Source organism: Rattus norvegicus, chromosome 2, assembly GCF_036323735.1.
Source record: "Rattus norvegicus strain BN/NHsdMcwi chromosome 2, GRCr8, whole genome shotgun sequence".
Taxonomy (NCBI): Eukaryota; Metazoa; Chordata; class Mammalia; order Rodentia; family Muridae; genus Rattus; species Rattus norvegicus.
In genome coordinates this window covers 130,602,052-130,620,794 of record NC_086020.1, presented here as the reverse complement: position 1 = coordinate 130,620,794, position 18,743 = coordinate 130,602,052, and the positions used below count along the sequence as shown (strand labels likewise).

General features: G+C 36.4%; 1 protein-coding gene across 1 annotated transcript in view; it reads right to left on the bottom strand.

Annotated features, from left to right (window-relative positions):
- Positions 1-1,203: 1,203 nt before the first annotated feature.
- Positions 1,204-18,743, bottom strand: part of Pcdh10 (protocadherin 10) — a 66,160-nt gene continuing 48,620 nt past the window's right edge. Inside the window, exon 5 of the mRNA XM_039103633.2 lies at positions 1,204-7,933. Within this exon, the coding sequence (XP_038959561.1) occupies positions 7,863-7,933 (71 nt within the window). The 3' untranslated portion in view covers positions 1,204-7,862. The remainder of the gene's footprint in view (positions 7,934-18,743) is intronic.

The following is an 18,743-nucleotide window of genomic DNA, read 5'->3' as shown; positions in this document are numbered from 1 at the left end:
TAGGAAAATTTTCTTCTATAATTTTGTTGAAAATTTCCAATTTCGAGTCTTGAATGGTTTTACTTATATTCTTACACTGTGTTTTTCTGGATTTTTAAAAGGATATATTTATTTCCTCTTTAAGGACCACTATTATATTTATAAAGTCTGTTTTAAGGTCTATTTTCTTGTGTTTCTGCTATGTTGGAATATTCAGGGCTTTCTGTAGTAGGATGACTGAATTCTAGTGGATATATATTGCACTGGCTGATGTTAATTGTGTTTTTTTTTTAATGTGTCTCAGAATCAAGGTATGGGATGATTAAACGTCTAGGTGCTTATTTCTGAATTTGTCGTTGTGGAGCATGCTCTTTTTTCTTTGGTTTCTGTTTCCTCTGTTTCCTTGGCCTACTAAGGTTATGTGTTCACAGGGAATTCATGCAGATTTTGGAGGCTGTGATACTGAAATGAATTGTCCAAAGGAAGTTTGGAGAAGAAAGACATTGTGATCCATTGGGGATGGGTGTCAAACAGGAAAGGGAAATTACAGCAGGTTTTCTGCTACAGAGATGGAGATAAGACTTAGAAGATTGGATATCACGAGCAATATGAGATATGTTGGTCTGCTTTAAGCCTACTTGTTACCCAGGGAGGATCAGCACTTGGGTTACCAGAGGTTGCCTGATGAAGTTGGGGTCTGGGACAAATCAATGTGTGCATGGATAAAGATTAGAAGGGAGACCCACAGGAGACAGGAGCAGGAAGGATTCCAAATTTGTTCTGGTACAGAGCTGGATAAGAGACTGAGGGATTGTGTCTGGGGTAACAGAACGATAGGCCTATGGGTAACATATAGGTTTTGTTGTTGCTGTTGTTGTTGTTGTTGTTGTTGTTGTTGTTGTTGTTATTGTTGTTGTTGTTATTGTTTTGGGCAGAGGGGCCCTATGGTTTGGTAGGAAGTGGTTGATGGAGTTTTGGGTTGGAAAAACAGTGAGGAATGCAGAAAGGAGGTTAGGAAGGGATGATTTGTGGGATCCACAGCAGATTTGGTTACCAGCGGGGTAAGGAAGGCTGTAAGTAATGTTTTGTTGCAATGCTGAGGATAAGACTGGGAGGTTGGGTCTAAAAGAACCTTAATTTTATTTTCATCAGAGATTTACAAATAATGTTAAAGTTATTAGTGAAACTCATTGATTTACAAGTAATTTGTTTACTAAATATTAATTTATAAGATGAAATTTTAAAGCACATTGTTTATTTTTCCATAAGCACAATGTCACATATGTATTTTCTTTACCACCACATAAAGGAGATTTATTCTGTAAACAGTCAAAATTGTATTGTTGATAGCTGAAAAAAAGGTAGAAAAGTCAGTATGAATACAGGTCCTCAGACATATGAGTACCGAGTAATCTAAAGACATTGGATTCATTCATAGAAACATTCAGATGTTGTATTAAACATGGATTTTAATAGGTAAACATTACCTCTACTTTTTTTCTGAAGAAAGAGAATACAACTGTGTATTTAAATTGGGGTTTTAAGTTTCTTTAATATATTTAAAATTGTAATCAGTTTGGATACTCTTTGTTAATCACTTACTATTAAGCCATTCAGAATGCTTAAGAAGTCTACCTACTTGTCTTTGTATCATTATACAAAATGATTTCAAGAAGAAATAAAACAGAAGTCACAGGAGTCATTAATCTGTAGAAATTACTGTGTTGTTTCACTTCTTGACACATGTAGTTTCTGAATATGTTGATGAGCACTAAGAATGTTTGTAACTACTTATTGAGTTACCATGTAGAAAGAGATGTGTACAGTCTTCCTGTAGTGTTCTGGGTGTGATGGTTAACATCCTGATATTTGTGATTCAGTGTCCTAGTTTCCTTTATTTTGCTATGATAAGATATCCTGACAAAAAAAAAAAACAACATAGAGAGGGAAAAGAATGTATTCATCTTACAATTACAGGTTACATTCTATCAAGTAAGGAAGGCAAATCATACACCCAAGTAGCTTGTCATATGATATCAAGACAAGAGCAGAGAGAAACAAATGAACTGAGACTTTCTTTCTCTCAGCTAGCTTTCTCCTATCTTATAGAGTTTAGGATTTCTGCTAGGGAATGGTGCTGCCAACAAGGGGCTGGATCAACTAATAGTCAAGATAATCCCACAGGAATACTCACAGATAACTTTGCCTAGATAATTCCTCAATTGTCACTCGTATTTCAGGTGATTCTATGTTAAAAGTTGATACTAACAGTGGGTGACATATGACTTGAACTCACAAGTTTGGATTTCAAGTCTACGTCATCATTAAAACTACTTCTCATAAAATAGAGGCAGTCTGCCTTCTGTACTGAACTAATGTTTCCATTTTTGTAATGTGATACCTCAAAGATTATTTCTTCTTTGCCACCAACAGCAAAAACCCACCAAAACAGTGATTACAAATCTCAGGAAATATAGAGAGATAACTGCTGACCCCTTGTGATGAATTTTCTCACCTCTTTTATAATTCTTCTAAGAATACTTAATGTACTACAGGAAAAATAATTATTATATTATTTGACATATGGGTCAAATACAATATACGTTTTATATGTAGTAACCATGAATAATAATCGTGGGTTATGGTAGTAATCATTACATTGATAAATAGTACTATAGTAATCAATGAAAAATTGAATGAGGGTAATTCAAGTATCAGTCAAAAATAGCAAAGAAGAAAGAAGGAAAGAAAGGAAGGAAGAAAGAAGGAAAGAAAGGAAGGAAGGAAGAAAGGAAGGAAGGAAGGAAGGAAACATAGTCGAAGCATAATTTGTTACCTTTAGGTGTGTATTTGTGTGTGTGTGTGTGTGTGTGTGTGTGTGTGTGTGTGTGTGTTCCTGTGTGAATGGATAGATATATAGCATGTATCATAGCAAGTGCATAGAGGGGTGAAGTTGACTTTGTGTTTCCTGTTCATTTGTTTGTTTGCTTGTTTCTGAAACAAGATTTTTATATATCCCCAGTTATCATGGAACTTGCTATATAGACCAGGTTGGTATACACAGAAATCTACCTGCCTCTAGCTCAAAATACTGGTATGAAACCTTTATACAACCCTGCCTGGCTTGGATAACCTTCACTTGATGAGGTACTGAATTACTGAACTCACAATTTACCAAATCTACGTAGGCCAAGTAGGCAGCTTAGTCCTAGGATCATCTGTATGTGCCTTCCAAACACTAGGAGTTCTGCCACAGGAACCCAGTTTTTGATGTGGATTCTAGACCAAAACTCTGATCCAGACAGATCCTCACATTTGCACAACAAACACTTTATTCACTGAGCTAACTGTCCTGCCCACACACAATTTAATGTTACAAACATCATAAATTAGACAAAAAAAAGTGAGTAGGGAAGTTGGGTGGAATTAGAGGAGAAGAAAAGGATCAAAATATATTGTATGAGATGTTTTTTAAAAAGATCTTAACCTAGGCCATATAAAAATTCCATACGTTTGGTCTGACTTGCATAAAATTTGCAATTTGCTGCTTTCTTGCATATCAGCTGCTATTTTGTCATACGACTTTAAGCCACATTCCTCAGGGCCCAATTGTCTTTATCTGTGAAGTAGGTTGAATGGTAAATCAACATTTCCCAATATGTACTTCATAATTCTCATTTTGGTATACTAATTTTGTACAAAAACATTGTTATGGTCAGTGGTTTTAAATATAAAGCCAAAACATTGTTAAACGAGATTGTTTTTAATGAAAGAGTCCCAAGAGACTGTTAACATGATAAAGAATTGTAAATCTTTCAGAAATGTATACAACAATGTCCTTTGAAAATGAAATTTCCTATATTTTCTCCTTAACTTTCTTCCAACCCTGTTACAGGAAGTAAGTCAGGTTGTAAGGTTTAAACAAGGAGATCTCCAGATTTCATCTTATCACTGTATTTTCTACTATGAACTTTTCCTGAGATGGAATAAATATCTGTTCACTCAATAGAGAGCAATGAAAACTGTCCAAAGAAGTGATTCCACTTGAGCAAAGTTTAGTTATCAAATGCATTTATTGGAGTTACTTACAAGAAGATGAATGATTCCAAGGCTGTGCGTAATGGTAACGCCCACACAGCAGCCGAATGAGTAGGATGTATCCATGTGGCTTCCTACCAAGTTTGCACCAGGAAGATACTTTGGAGTGTCTCCTTTCCCCAGCAATTTATTGACACTTTCATAACCTTTAGAAATAACCTTGTGAATCTTGCCCCTTTCTTAGCTTTCTGATCCTTTTAAGTTTCTTGAACTTCCTGAGGCATTATAAGTCTCCCTTTTCCTTCCAGGAAAGGTTGTGTCAATTCAGAATAATAATAATATTTTTTAAAGATACATATTGACCATACTATTAGCTACAAAATAGCTACATATATTCCTATACTATCTTATTAGAATCCTACATATGAATAAAAATGTAGGAATCTACCTATAACAAAAGTACTCAATATAGAAGGACTTTTTATCAAGAATATAATAAAGGTTTTATATAATTTAATTTAACCTTTATTCTTCCCATCATTCTTATTAACTGTAGTATAGTAAGTTCTAAGTAAATCATACATCTCTACAGTAATAGTGTTGAGAATTCAGCCTCTAAAAGAGTTTATCTTTAGATATTCAGAATATCTATTTGCAGATCATTCCAATGAAAAATTACTTGGTGAAGTGCTGTATTCTGTCTTTATCTTTAAGCTGAGAAATGACAACAGGTGCACACTGGTTATAGGTAGCTCCACAGCTCCAATGATCACTGGTTTTATCATTAAGGAATAAGTTTACAGGTCTCAGCTTGTCTCATGTTACTGTGTGAATGAGATCCCTTTCATGTAAGAGTTGTGGCAAAGAGCACACAGCTAGTTCCAGAGATACCAGAGTAGAACACTCGCTCTCTCAATAACCTCACAATAATTTTAGTTTGTTTTAAAAAACCATTCAGATGGGCTTTGCTTGGTTTGTGTTATACTATATAGTCACATTAAAAACCCACAGAAAGACTGGAGAAACACCTCAGTGGTTAAGAGCACTGACTGCTCTTACAGAGGTCCTGAGTTTAATTCCCAGCAACCACGTGGTGGCTCACAACCATCTGTAATGGGATCGATGTCCCTTCTGGTGTGTGTGAAGACAGCTACAGTGTACTCATATACATAAAATAAATAAATCTTTAAAAAAGACTCACAGAAGATATTTAGGTTTTTCTCATATTTTAACAAAATACCATCAATTATAACACTTATCAGAAGAATTAAAAGAGATGCTTCTTCATCAGACAACAAATGAAAACACTATTTATAGCCAAAATGTTCATTCAACAAGGATCCTAATGAATTGATGGAAGGTTCCAGTCACAGAAAATAAAGTGATTCTCCACTTATATACTAAAATTGTTTTGTAGATTATCATTCCACAAAGAAGTTTATATATGATCAAATTTAGATATCAGAACTAATCTGAATCTGTGCATTAACCACACATTTTTTTGGAAGGACACATGGTTTTCAAGTAGTATAGGGGAGATTCAAGAATCTTAGCATCATTGTATATTGTTGTAGGAAACTACTTGTTCAGGAATGGTTATCAATAGTGGTTCTAAAGTCCTATATGCATTAATATGGTTGAATATTTCTGAAACATTTATCCCAGGGTAAAAAGACATTTTAGAATGTGGTGTTTCAGGACTGCAGAGATGGCTCAGAAGTTAAGAGCACTGGCTGCTCTTCCAGGGTCCATTAATTCAATTCCCAGAAACCAACCATCTATAATTGGGTCTGATGCCCTCTTCTGATATGTCAGCAACAGTGAGCATGTATGTGTGCGTGTGTGTGTATATGTATATTCAAATCTTTTTAAAAAGAATATTGTGTTTTTAAAATGACAGACTCAGAGCAAATTGACAATTATATTTTCTTCAAGTATACAACTTGAATTATCATCATTTCCCTCCTTGTGAATTTGGAAGATTAATAAGTGGCAGTTTTTGTAAGATCCAAAAATGGTAAAACTCCCTAGCCTCGGTTGCAAACATGACCGTCACGTTGCATTGCCTGCGCAGTTCTCTATGACTTGGAGTTGCCTTCTGAGTGTTCTTATTTTTATTTCAACTGGAGCTAATTAGTATCTCTGCATTCTGGAGACACAAGAATTTAGGGCATTTTGCCTTAAACTTAAAATTTTATTTTTTTAAACAGTTTGGGTGGCTTTTCTCTTTAATTTATATAAAATATAATTTTATGAGGAGGCATGCCTTTTACATTAAAAAAGAAAAAAACATTTAAGGATAGCTAGTTTTAAAGAGTAACTATGAGATCCATTTAACTGAAAGCAATCAGGGTAATTACAGAATATTAAAAGTTAACAGCACACACTCTTGAAATAGTTGCATGGAATCTGTTCTTAATAAGTTAAATGTTGATGGCAAGATTTGACTTTACACAGACACACTAGCTTCCCTTACTTCCCATTGTTGGTAATAAAGAATGAGGATTTAAATAATTTTCATGAAAACTACATTTATTTAAATTTCAGAGTATGGGTGCTCTACCTGCGTATGTGTATGGGCACTGAGTGCGTACCTGGTGATTAGGGATGCCAGAAGCTGGCATATGGTCCCTTGACCTTTGAACTAGGAATAGGTGTAACCCTCCATGTGTCCACTGAATTCCAGTCCCCTGCAACAACAGTAAGTTCTAAATTGCTAAGCCATCTCTACAGCAATCTACTTTTAAATACTCTGAATATGCCTGTGCTGGCCCCAGCTGGGAGCATCCTCCCAGGTGGACGAGAACCCTTCGTTTGTTTTTGAGATCTGGAAAGGTGAATTTTCTATTGACTTCATGAAATGTGATGTTCATCACATCCGGCATGACACTTTGTGTAGATAATTCCTTCCTTATAATATTCCGTTTTATGATGGATTATTCTGGAAAGAGGTAAAACTCTTGTTGCCTTAGGTCTCTTGTTTCACATCACAGGCATTCACAATAACAAATCTGAATGGATGAAGCCCTTCCCAGGATTCAACTGCTAGGAAAAACAGTCTTTTCAGTTAAAGAATCTTCAACAATCTGTCAGAAACGAGCAGTGCTGTGTGGAGCTAGTCATTTCTATATCTCATTTTGGATTGATGTGCTCGCACCTTTATATCCTTCAGTTCAATATAACATTTGGCCTTTCATGTTCTCCGTTTAAGCTACAGGGAATTCAAAGATATTTCAAAGTGTAATTATACCAATCTGCATATAAAAGGCTATATGTCCTACAGAGGGTTTTATAGAAAAGCAAACGCTTTCAAAGAAGAAAATTAGAAGTAATTCCCACAACTGAAAGTCACCAAAGTTAATGCATATTTCATTTGATGAAAGCATTTTATTTTTTAAGCCAATATATTAATCCAGAAAAGCATAGGAAGTGTGTGTGTGTGTGTGTGTGTGTGTGTGTGTGTGTGTGTGTGCGTGTGTGTGTGAAGTGATGAGGAGTGAAACAGAAGAGACAATCGGAGAGCAAAGCAAAGAAAGAGCAAGTGCACATTAAATATGTTGTTTGGAAAAATAGCCACATCACATGAGAGAAGTCAATGCTCATATTACTGAAGCAGACAATGAGTTTCTCAGGTATCTATTGTATTAGCTATCTACTGTTGCGAAACAAGACTCCCAAGGAGAGAGTAGCATAATCTTCCCATATTTATCTCACAGTTTGTGTGGTTTGGAATTAGTGCAGCTCAGTTAGTGCCTGGCTGAAGTCTCTGAGCTTTGCAGTCACGCTGTTGGCTGGGGCGCAGTCTCCTCTGAAAGCTCAAGTTGAAAATCTGCTTCTGAGCTCTGTCATGTGGTTGTTTGTTTGCCTCCGTCTTTCGTCAAAGGAGCCTCTCCACGCAGCTGCATCCACAGCATTTCTGCAAACAGCACAGAAACAAGGAAATGGTATACAAGGGGTTTCTCCGAAAGGAAACGTTAGACGCTGTTCTATCCTGAACAGGGGTGTCCCCTGCCACCTCCTCCCATTGGGCTATCTCAGAGGTGTTTTGCTGTTTACCACCTCTATTCAACAGAAAGCCTTGAGTGACAGAGGCAGTCTCCCTTCATGGGTATGTTCACGCAATGTCATTTTTAGCCTTTTAAAGATGCAAATGACCTTTTAAGATAGAAGTCCTATGAAGACTTACAAACTGAAGGAACACATAGTTTTTTAAACACATTCTTAAGCTGTATTTTTCAAACATATTGCTTTTCAAATTAAACTTTTTGAATTCATAAAGCTTTTTACACTTAAGTACTGAAAAAGTGATATGATTTTTTTTTAAAAAGAAAAGTTATCCTTTGAGGGGAGAATTAGCACTTAAGAAACCTCACCAATCTAATTGTGTGATTCTAAGCCTAACAAAGTACTTAGCAGAAAACTTGAGCAGCATATGGTTATCCTAGCCCCAAACAGTAAACTGTGTCTGCATGTGCCAATTCTTAATTACCAGCTCATTAACACGCAGGTGTCAATTGCTGGTGGCAAAGGCAATACCCACATGGCCTAGTTTCTGTCATGCACAGTGTAATTAAATTGACCTCCAGTGTTGAAGCTTGCTAGTTTCCTGTTACTATTTAGACACTAATTCGGGTCCTAATCAAATTAGACCAAAATGGCAAGTAAACCAGCGTAATAAAAGGAAAAAAAAATGCTAGTATATGCTATTTAAAAAATAGATCTTCATGTAGAAATATAACTTTAAAAAGAATTCTCTAAATATTCACTAGTGCTAGATATAACAAACAACAAAGTACATCACATATATTGGATGTCCATAAGACCATCTAATCTACATCTAATATGGGTAAAGTATTCACAAAAAAAAAAAGGAAAAAATAAATTGTTCTGAGAGTGGCATTTAGGCAAACGAATGGTATATGGTATCATTTTAGTGGTTGATATATTTTGAAAAAAGAATAGATTGTTTATTTTTACATTTCTGATTTTAACTCAAAATATGATTCCATCTCAAACATATTAGCATGTTCCAGTAAAACCATGGCAATAATCAAACTATATTAATAAGGATTTTACATGTAAGGCTTCAAAGCTATGTAATCATACCCCTCAAGGCTATGATTATCTCTCTCTAGCCTTTCATGAGTAGCACACGGGCTTGTTTAGTACCTCACTATGTAGAAACTTCATTGTCAAGTTTCTCATTAAAGAAACAGAAGAGTTTAGTTTTTATACTAATCTTTCTTCCTCTTAAAGGTTTTTATATGAAAAGAAAAGTCAACCCACTAGGAGCAATAAGTGTCAGAAAGCATTTCTTACATTTGGGGAACATGTAAGCATCATTGGGTATGATGCCATAATATTTACATTTACTTCTCAGTGACAACGGGAGGAGGAGGAAACTCTAAAATTAATTCCGCAGAAAATTCTAAAGGCTCAAATACTGATTCAGTAAATTAGCTGAGGAACAAGACTGAAACTAAATCACAAGCAGGACTTTAAAATGCCATCAAGAAGTCATTAGACTCACAGATGCCCCCATCTACCTGCACAGGTAGGTGATCGAGCTCCAGCTAGAACAGAGGTTTATCCTCGTGGAGGTTAACACAGTGTTTAGAATAGAAGACAGCAGGCAGAGCTTAACGTCCGATCATCAGACTAGAAAAGGCTGGCACTTTAGTCTCGGGTTTCATTTCCCAATTAACTTTCAGAGTCTAAGTACCCAGGGTTATGCCTTTAGGCAGAAGATCTGAAAAATACTTCTCTCAAGCATCTAACTTACTTAAGGACAATATACCTAAACACAGTAAGATAGATTCTATAATTAAATGATTTTTCTAAATGTTTCAAAATACCAATATACCCAATAAACATTTCTCACCAACAGTTTACTATTCAAATTTTATCGTAAAGATAGCCAAGTGGTAAATTTCTAACTTCATTTAGAATTATTTATTAAATGTTATCTGTGCCAGCAAAATCTGTATCATTGTGCTACCATCATTTATATAACATTTTTTACCATAATTCCAAGAAATAGACACTACTCCTTGATATGTTTCTCACCCATACATTGACTTCAAATTTTATTGTAATGGTAATGATACATTTCTATTCTTCCTTATTGAAACTATGTCCAAAAATCTTATTTGTGCCAAAAAATCTGTACCACCGCGTTATCTGCATTTATGTAATATTTTATATCAGTTCCAAGAAAGAGACACTATTGATTGAGATATTGCTCATCTCATACATTCATGTGAATGGGAAAAAATATTCAATGTAGGAAAAGTATTGGTATGATTGTATTGAAGAATATAAAAGAAAACTTCTTAGAATTAATATTATAAATGTAACAATGAAATTTTAAGGCCAAAGGAAACTTGGCTGGTAAAGATCTTAGAAGATGGAAATATTAAAAGATTAGAGGATAAACAATAAACAAACCCAATGTTATCTTAGAAAGCAGTTTCAAACTATTTTTTTTAAAAAAATCCAAACAAACAAACCAAAAATAGCAGTTAGTAGAGAAACTACCTTAAGAAATAAGGTATCTGTAGTGAAGGAAAGTAAGCAAAACATGATTAAATAATAATTGAAGAATTTTTTTAAAATCCAAAATCATTTACCAAATACGTTTAGGATGAATTAAAATAGCCATACCTAAAATGATATTATGAGATTCCATAAATTGATAATAAAGAGGCCATTCCATACATTTACAAGATGTTAAAGGACCTTCAGAAAGCTATGATTGATCAAAACCTTGGAAAATAGCATTTTAACACTTCTACAACAATCTAAGACTATAGAATTATTCATGGCAGGTAGTGCTGGTTCTCAGAAAGCCTAATGAATGATAGTTCAGGCCAGCTTGATGGCTGTCTTTATACTATTGATTCAAATAGTTCTTCTCACTTCCAAAAATTCTATCTTAGTTACCAGCTGTCAACACAGGTACAAGTTACATGAGAAGAGAATGTCAGCTGAGGTATTGCCTATATCAGAAACGACCATGGGTGTGTCTTTGTGGACACTCTCGATTATTGTTGTGGGGACGCTATTGATATAAAATGACAAAACCCATTGTGGGAGGCACCAGTCCTAAGGAGTCATTCCTGGGTTAAGCTCACCAAGATGAGTGTGTAAGTCAGCAAGCAGTATTCCTCCATGCTTTTGCCTTCCACTTCTGCTTTGAGTTCTTGCTCTGACTTCTCTCAGTTAATACACTGTGAGCTAGAAGTGGAAACCTAATCAATCCTTTTCTCCCTGAATTCGCTTTTTTTCCCCATCTTTATTAACTTGCGTTTTTCTTATTTACATTTCATTTGTTATTCACTTTCCCTGTTTCCAGGCCAACATCCTCTTAACCCCTCCACCTCCCCTTCTCTATGGGTGTTCCCCTACCCATCCTCCCCCCATTACCGCCCTCCCCCCAACAATTACATTCACTGGGGCTTCAGTCTTGGCAGGACCAAGGGCGTCCCCTTCCACTGGTGCTCTTACTAGGCTATTCATTGCTACCTATGATGTTGGAGCCCAGGGTCAGTCCATGTATAGTCTTTGGGTAGTGGCTTAGTCCCTGGAAGCTCTGGTTGGTTGGAATTGTTGTTCACATGGGGTCTCAAGCACCTTCGAGCTCTTTCAGTCCTTTCTAAGATTCCTTCAACGGGGGTTGAACAAAACACCAATGACTTATGCTCTAAGAACAAGAATCAACAAATGGGATCTCATAAAATTGCAAAGCTTCTGTAAGGCAAAGGACACTGTTGTTAGGACAAAACAGCAACCAACAGATTGGGAAAAGATCTTTACCAATCCTACAACTGATAGAGGGCTTATATCCAAAATATACACAGAACTCAAGAAGTTATACTGCAGGGAGACAAATAACCCTATTAAAAATAGTGTTCAGAGCTAAACAAAGAATTCACAGCTGAGGAATGCCGAATGGCTGAGAAACACCTAAAGAAATGTTCAGCATCTTTAGTCATAAGGGAAATGCAAATCAAAACAACCCTGAGATTTCACCTCATACCAGTGAGAATGGCTAAGGTCAAAAACTCAGGGGACAGCAAATGCTGGCGAGGATGTGGAGAAAGAGGAACACTCCTCCATTGTTGGTGGGATTGCAGACTGGTAAAACCATTCTGGAAATCAGTCTGGAGGTTCCTCAGAAAATTGGACATTGAACTACCTGAGTACCCAGCTATACCTCTCTTGGGCATATACCCAAAAGATGCCCCAACATATAACAAAGACACATGCTCCACTATGTTCATAGCAGCCTTATTTATAATAGCAAGAAGATGGAAAGAACCCAGATGCCCTTCAACAGAGAAATGGAAACAGAAAATGTGGTACATCTACACAATGGAATACTACTCAGCTATCAAAAACAATGACTTTATGAAATTCATAGGCAAATGGATGGAAGTGCAAAATATCATCCAGAGTGAGGTAACCCAATCACAGAAAAACACATATGGTATGTACTCATTGATAAGTGGCTATTAGCCCAAATGCTTGAATTACCCTAGATGCACAGAACACATGAAACTCAAGAAGGATGACCAAAATGCTGATGCTTCACTCCTTCTTTAAAAGGGGAACAAGAATACCCTTGGGAGGAAATAGGAAGGCAAAGTTTAGAACAGAGGCAGAAGGAACACCCATTCAGAGCCTGCCTCACATGTGACCCATACATATGCATCCACCCAATTAGATAAGATGGTTGAAGCAAAGAAGTGCAGGCTGACAGAAACCAGATGTAGATCTCTCCTGAGAGACACAGCCAGAATACAGCAAATACATAGGAGAATGCCATCATTAAACCACTGATCTGAATTTGCTTTTGATCAGGGCAATTTATCACAGTAACAGAAATAAAACTAGGAGAGGTAGCAGAAGTCCAGAACCAAAGTCACCCATAGCCTAGCCTTATGTGTCTATAAATGCCAATCACATGTGTAGATAGACCATTCTTAAGAAATGTTACAGAACAAATGCACTGTGGACAACTGTTCTCCAACTTCTCAGATGAGTAAATTTTCCTAAGATATGACTGAGTCTGTGTGTGAGGGGATGAACCTGTGCATACAGTGGTGACTTCATTCTGGGAACTATGTTTTCTTATCATTCACTTCTGACTGACCTACATCCCCAGCCCTTTCAGCCATGTTTCCAAATAAAATTGTCTTCCTTCTCTCAGTCTCGCATACCTCACATTAGTTGGCCTGTTATGCAACTGGAAACTGTATTTGATTTCTGTAACAGGAAAAAAAATCTGGACTTGGACATGATTACAGTGAACAGCTTGTTATTGGTTTGGCTACAATTCAATAGTACAAGATGATGGATAACACTACCCATGCCACACAGAACACTTTTCAAGCACTTTATGGACTGAGGTATTATTGAGAATGACAATGACATTTATTTTATTTCTTAAAATAGACAATACTAAGTCGCGCTTGTGCCTAAGTGGTGTGGGCACATGTGCAAATGTAGACACTGTAAGTCAGCATTGATTGTCTTCTATCTTTTTCCAACTTATTTTTTGAGGCAAAGTGTCTGACTAAAACTATAACTTCTAAATTTAGTTAACCTCACTGACCAGTCAGCCCTAGGGATTGTTCTGTAATTTCTTTCACTATATTGGGATTATAGATGTGTACCCGTTCTCCTGTCTTAGTGCTGGGAATGTGTCACAGGTACTTACAGACTGAGCCATCTTCTTTGACTCAACAATGTTATGCTCTTGAAAAGAGCACACATCAAAAAGCAAGTCCTGCTAGATTCTAGATGGTCAGTTTAAATGGGATAAATAATGACTTCCTTACAGTATGTACATTCAAGCTTAAGAGTGAAAGGCAAATCCTTCTTTGTTAGAGTTATAAGTATATAAATCCCTTGTAGTTTCTATTGGATGAACTAATGACCCACCGGTCTTCCAGTTTTCTTTGTTCTCACTGCCAGAGAACATCTATCAACTGCATGTTTTTCAAGACTGGGTATCAAACTGTTCTTCCTCTAGGTTATGTACCTACTTTTCATCCTAGTGAGATATTTGTGCTTTCTAGAAATCTCAGCTTATCTTCAAATTATAAACTCATGTCAATGTTTTAAAGGTCTTGGAGTCAAGAGCCTCCATAACTGGTATGTTCAAGGGAGCTTCCAACAGTACTGTGCCATTGTTTACCTACTCTTGATGACTAGAACATAGCCAAATAAGTTGTTGTTGTTTTTGTTGTTGTTGTTTTCTTTTGTTTTCTTTCCATCAGAGGAAATTGGGCAAAACTGTTTCTTCTTGCTCACAATTAGGATTGACATCGAAGTCTTGCTTACCTGATTTTCTGTCCCTGGAGGCAACCTCAGTGACTCTCCGTGTGCTCTTTGTGTCTGTACACATGTGACACCTTCCTATCTTTCTCAGCTGTCTATCCAATATTAGGTAAATGTGTTATCTGATCCTATAATCTAAAGGTAGAACTTCTTCATTAGTGGCATTAATGGTAGACAATTTCAAGAACACTCTCCACCCCTTCTTATTTTTCCTTATGTATTCCACTAAATCAATTGAACTATATTAAGTTGTCTTGCATAGAGGTTATAGGCAATATTAAAAACCTCCTTTTTTTAAAAAAAAGCAGCTCATTGAGGCACAGCATATTTACAAGGAAGTAAAATAAGATGCTCTAAGGCAGTGGTTCTCAAATTCTGGGGTGCAACCTCCACAGGAATGCATATAAGATTTTACCTTTCAAATTATAACTGTGGCAAAATTGTGACTATGAAGCAGCAATGAAGTAACTTTATGACTGGGGATCATCTCAACATGAGTAATAGTATTAAAGGCATTAGGAAAGTTGAGAACCACTGTTAAGAGAAGGTGAAACACTCCATCCCTCAAGGAAGCTTCTGAAGCCCAGGTAGCAAGGGACTCACTTCAGGGATTTCCCTAAACTGAAAAGATTCAAAGTATTCCTTTTTCCTTAAGAATGCAAAGAAGTGCAGGCTGACAGGAACCAGATGTAGATCTCTCCTGAGAGACACAGCCAGAATATGGCAAATACAAAGGCGAATGCCAGCAGCAAACCACTGAACTGAGAACAGGACCCTCGTTGAAGGAATCAGAAAAAGAACTGAAAGAGTTTGAAGGGGCTTGAGACCCCATATGAACAACAATGCCAACCAACCAGAGCCTCCAGGGACTAAGCCACTACCTAAAGACTATACATGGACTGACCCTGGACTCTGACCTCATAGGTAGCAATGAATATCCTAGTAAGAGCACCAGTGGAAGGGGAAGCCCTGGGTCCTGCTAAGACTGAACCCCCAGTGAACTAGGTTGTTGGGGGGAGGGCGGTAATGGGAGGAGGATGGGGAGGGGAACACCCCTATAGAAGGGGAGGGAGAAAGATTAGGGGGATGTTTGCCTGGAAACCAGGAAAGGGAATAACAATTTAAATGTAAATAAGAAGTACCCAATTTAATAAAGATGGAGAAAAAAAAAGAATGCATAAGTACCAGGCCCAGCTACTGAGAGTCATTCTCAGGTAAACCAAGCTTCCTGGAATAAGCAGAGACCCACCTCCTGCAGACCGAGAAATGCATAGAAAAAAACAGAGACCGTTGGAAATTTATGTTGCTCTTAAAACCAGTTGAGTCAATTGATAAGGACACTAATCAAGATTTTGAGTTCTCTTCAGAGTGTACAGTCCACTTCATGTATTCAGGTTTCATGAGCTGTTGCTGATTCTAAGATGGGCTTTGGTATTTTGTAGCTGGTTTTGGGTCATTTCTGTTCCTGTAAGTAGTAACGCCTCACCCATAATCCTGAAAATGATCCAATAAAATTCATTCATTCACCAAGTTGGACTTTAGTGGTACCCAAACTTTGGTCTGTTAATTGCCTATGTGAAGTGAGTTGACATTTGTTTGCATTTCGCCAGAAATAACGTCATCCAATAAACTCAGTTGCCAGAGTAGACTAGGCACAATAATGATGTTTTCCTTAAGTCGGACTCTCAAGCTTATTCTTGGTGAAGCAGCAATTGTTTGGTCTGATTCCTCTGGGAGAGGCACTCTTAGTTATTTAACTCTAGACTTAGGGTTATTAAATATCTATAGCATCTGTCATTAAGAGGAATATATATAGAGAGATGTAGATATATATGAATATAGATGTAGATATATATGTGAATTTGTGATTCCAAAAAAACATAGAAAATTTAAACTGTAAAGCAAGTGCTGATATTTTAACCTGTTTGAATATTATCAAATATAATCTTGGTGCTCCTGGTGTTTCAATGAGGAACAGACAAGAATGGAAAACTAGTTTGGTATAGGTTGAGAATTCAGAGTAAAGACACTGGGCTAGATTTGGTGTCAAAGTTAAGATCAGAGTCTTCGATGAATTTACTAACATTTATCTTGTATTTCTGTCCATAATATTAGGACATGGATAGCAACAAGGTCCTCTTCTGTGCTAAAATACTGTTTCTGGGGAAAACTCACTTAAAAACACACAGAAATGGTATCAATTTCAACTAAAGTATACCAGAGGTTTGACAAGTGACAATTCAAAAGTATAAACAATTGATTGCCGTAAAATAGTTAATGAAAAAAAATTGAACTTGTTACAAGGAAAGATAAATAAGTTTTGAACTGTTTTATCTTTACTAATATTTCTTTATATTGGTTATGTGGTATTATGTGTATGTCACAACAGATGACAGAGGAATTCACTTACTCTATGTCTATCATTTTATACTGGTTAAGCGTGCTTTCTTCTATATGCTCTAGACAAAATGTTCAGAATGTTTTTAAAAAATAAAGATATTCAAAATTGACATACAGCATATCCAACATCATTTCCAAGTAAATATGATTCATGAAAAATGTTGACTGAGACAAAAATTTCAATAACTAACAAATAATACACATAAAGTATAAGAATGCACACTAACTGCTATCATTTGCTCCCAGGGTAAAACTCCAAAATTATGTTGTACTGTTAGTATATTTTGCCTTTCTGATCTTCTTCAGTAGCCACCTCAGTAAAGTTTAAATGAAACTTTAAATCAGAAAGAAAACTGGAAATCAGTTTACAAACAAGATTAGATTCCTATAGACACATTTTCTTTTCTTCCATAATGTATCCTTTAAAGGAAGCCTGCTTTACACAAGAAAAGCAAAACCTCATCTTTTATTCTGTCCCACCCATTGTCAGGCAGATGACCACCTACCAGTAAGGCACTGGGGTCTACTGGTCTTCCTAAATGTCTATACAGTCTTTCCTTTTCCTCTATTTTCATTAGTTTGGTCTCAGAAAAAAAAAAATTGTTACATTGTTACTCTAGCTACAGGGTCTATTATAATAGACCAATGTTTTTCTCTTATTATAGCAAAATTGAATTGTGATTTGGTTATCTTCAGTATTTGTTTCCATTATTATTATTGCGTGTGATAATGAGATTTACTCTTTTCTAGGGAAGAGTTGTTGGCACTTGTTTCTTTCTTTGAAATGAGAAAGTGGATCAGTGGAATACACTGTATGCTGCATAAGGACCTGAGTTTGAGTCCCAAGCACAGATGAAAAATCCAAGAGAACACATCAGTCCTTAAATGTAGCAGGAGTAGTCAGAGGCCAAAGGAGACACATAGCTCTTTGAAGCTCGTTGGCCTGCCAGCATAACTGATGGGGTGCTTGATTCAGTTAGGGGCCCTTTTAAAAGAAGCGAGGTACAGAGTGAGGAAAAGATTCTATGTGGACCTCTAAGTTATGTTACGTTCTAACATAAAAATGTTCCTATAACATGAGAACAAAAATGTTCACTACACACCAATGCACCAAAGTTTTCATACAATAGAAGATTATATGTTATATTCAGTCTCTGTGCTGACACCTAAAGTTCACAACCTCCTAATGTCCCTGCTTGACACCACAACATCGTTCATATCTGGAAACACTTCCACCATAGAAGCCAACCTGAGTGAATAACGCAGGGTTTCGCATGACCGAATGACTAGATCGAGTAGTGCAGAGTGTCTCATCTACTACTTGGTCTGCTGACCCTTTCACCCAGTTTTCTTTTGGTTAAAATTATAAGTACATGATAATTTAGAATCGGTGTGGCATCTTTGAAGTGAGTAATGTTTTCAAACTTTTTCACTGAGATGCTGGGAATTTGGTGACCAGTGTCCCTCATACCAGATATGTGCTTTACAGCTGCACTGGACTTCCAACCCTGTATACATGTTTGTGAGGTTATAGACACACGTCAAACAAGGGTCAAAAGTAAGCATCTGTAAAACCATGCTGATGAGATCACTTAATATTATTATAATTTAAAATGCAATGTAAATCTTCTTTCTATAAATTGTTTACATAGTGTATCCTTAAATATAATTTCCTGTTTGAGTTGAACTAAAATTACCTAATCAATATCTATTTTCATTAACCTTACATGTTCAATTTCTCTCTCTCTCTCTCTCTCTCTCTCTCTCTCTCTCTCTCTCTCTCTCTCTCTCAAACATACACACACACACACACACACACACATTCAAACACTCATTTCTGATTTAAAGTTACTTGGTATGTTGTCTGATATCTTCCTTTGTAAATACGTTTATAAATGGTAGAAGTTTTCAAATAATACCATAAGAAATCATTCGTCTTGGAATTACTTCATGGTGTCAAAAACCCTAAGTCAGCTTAGTGA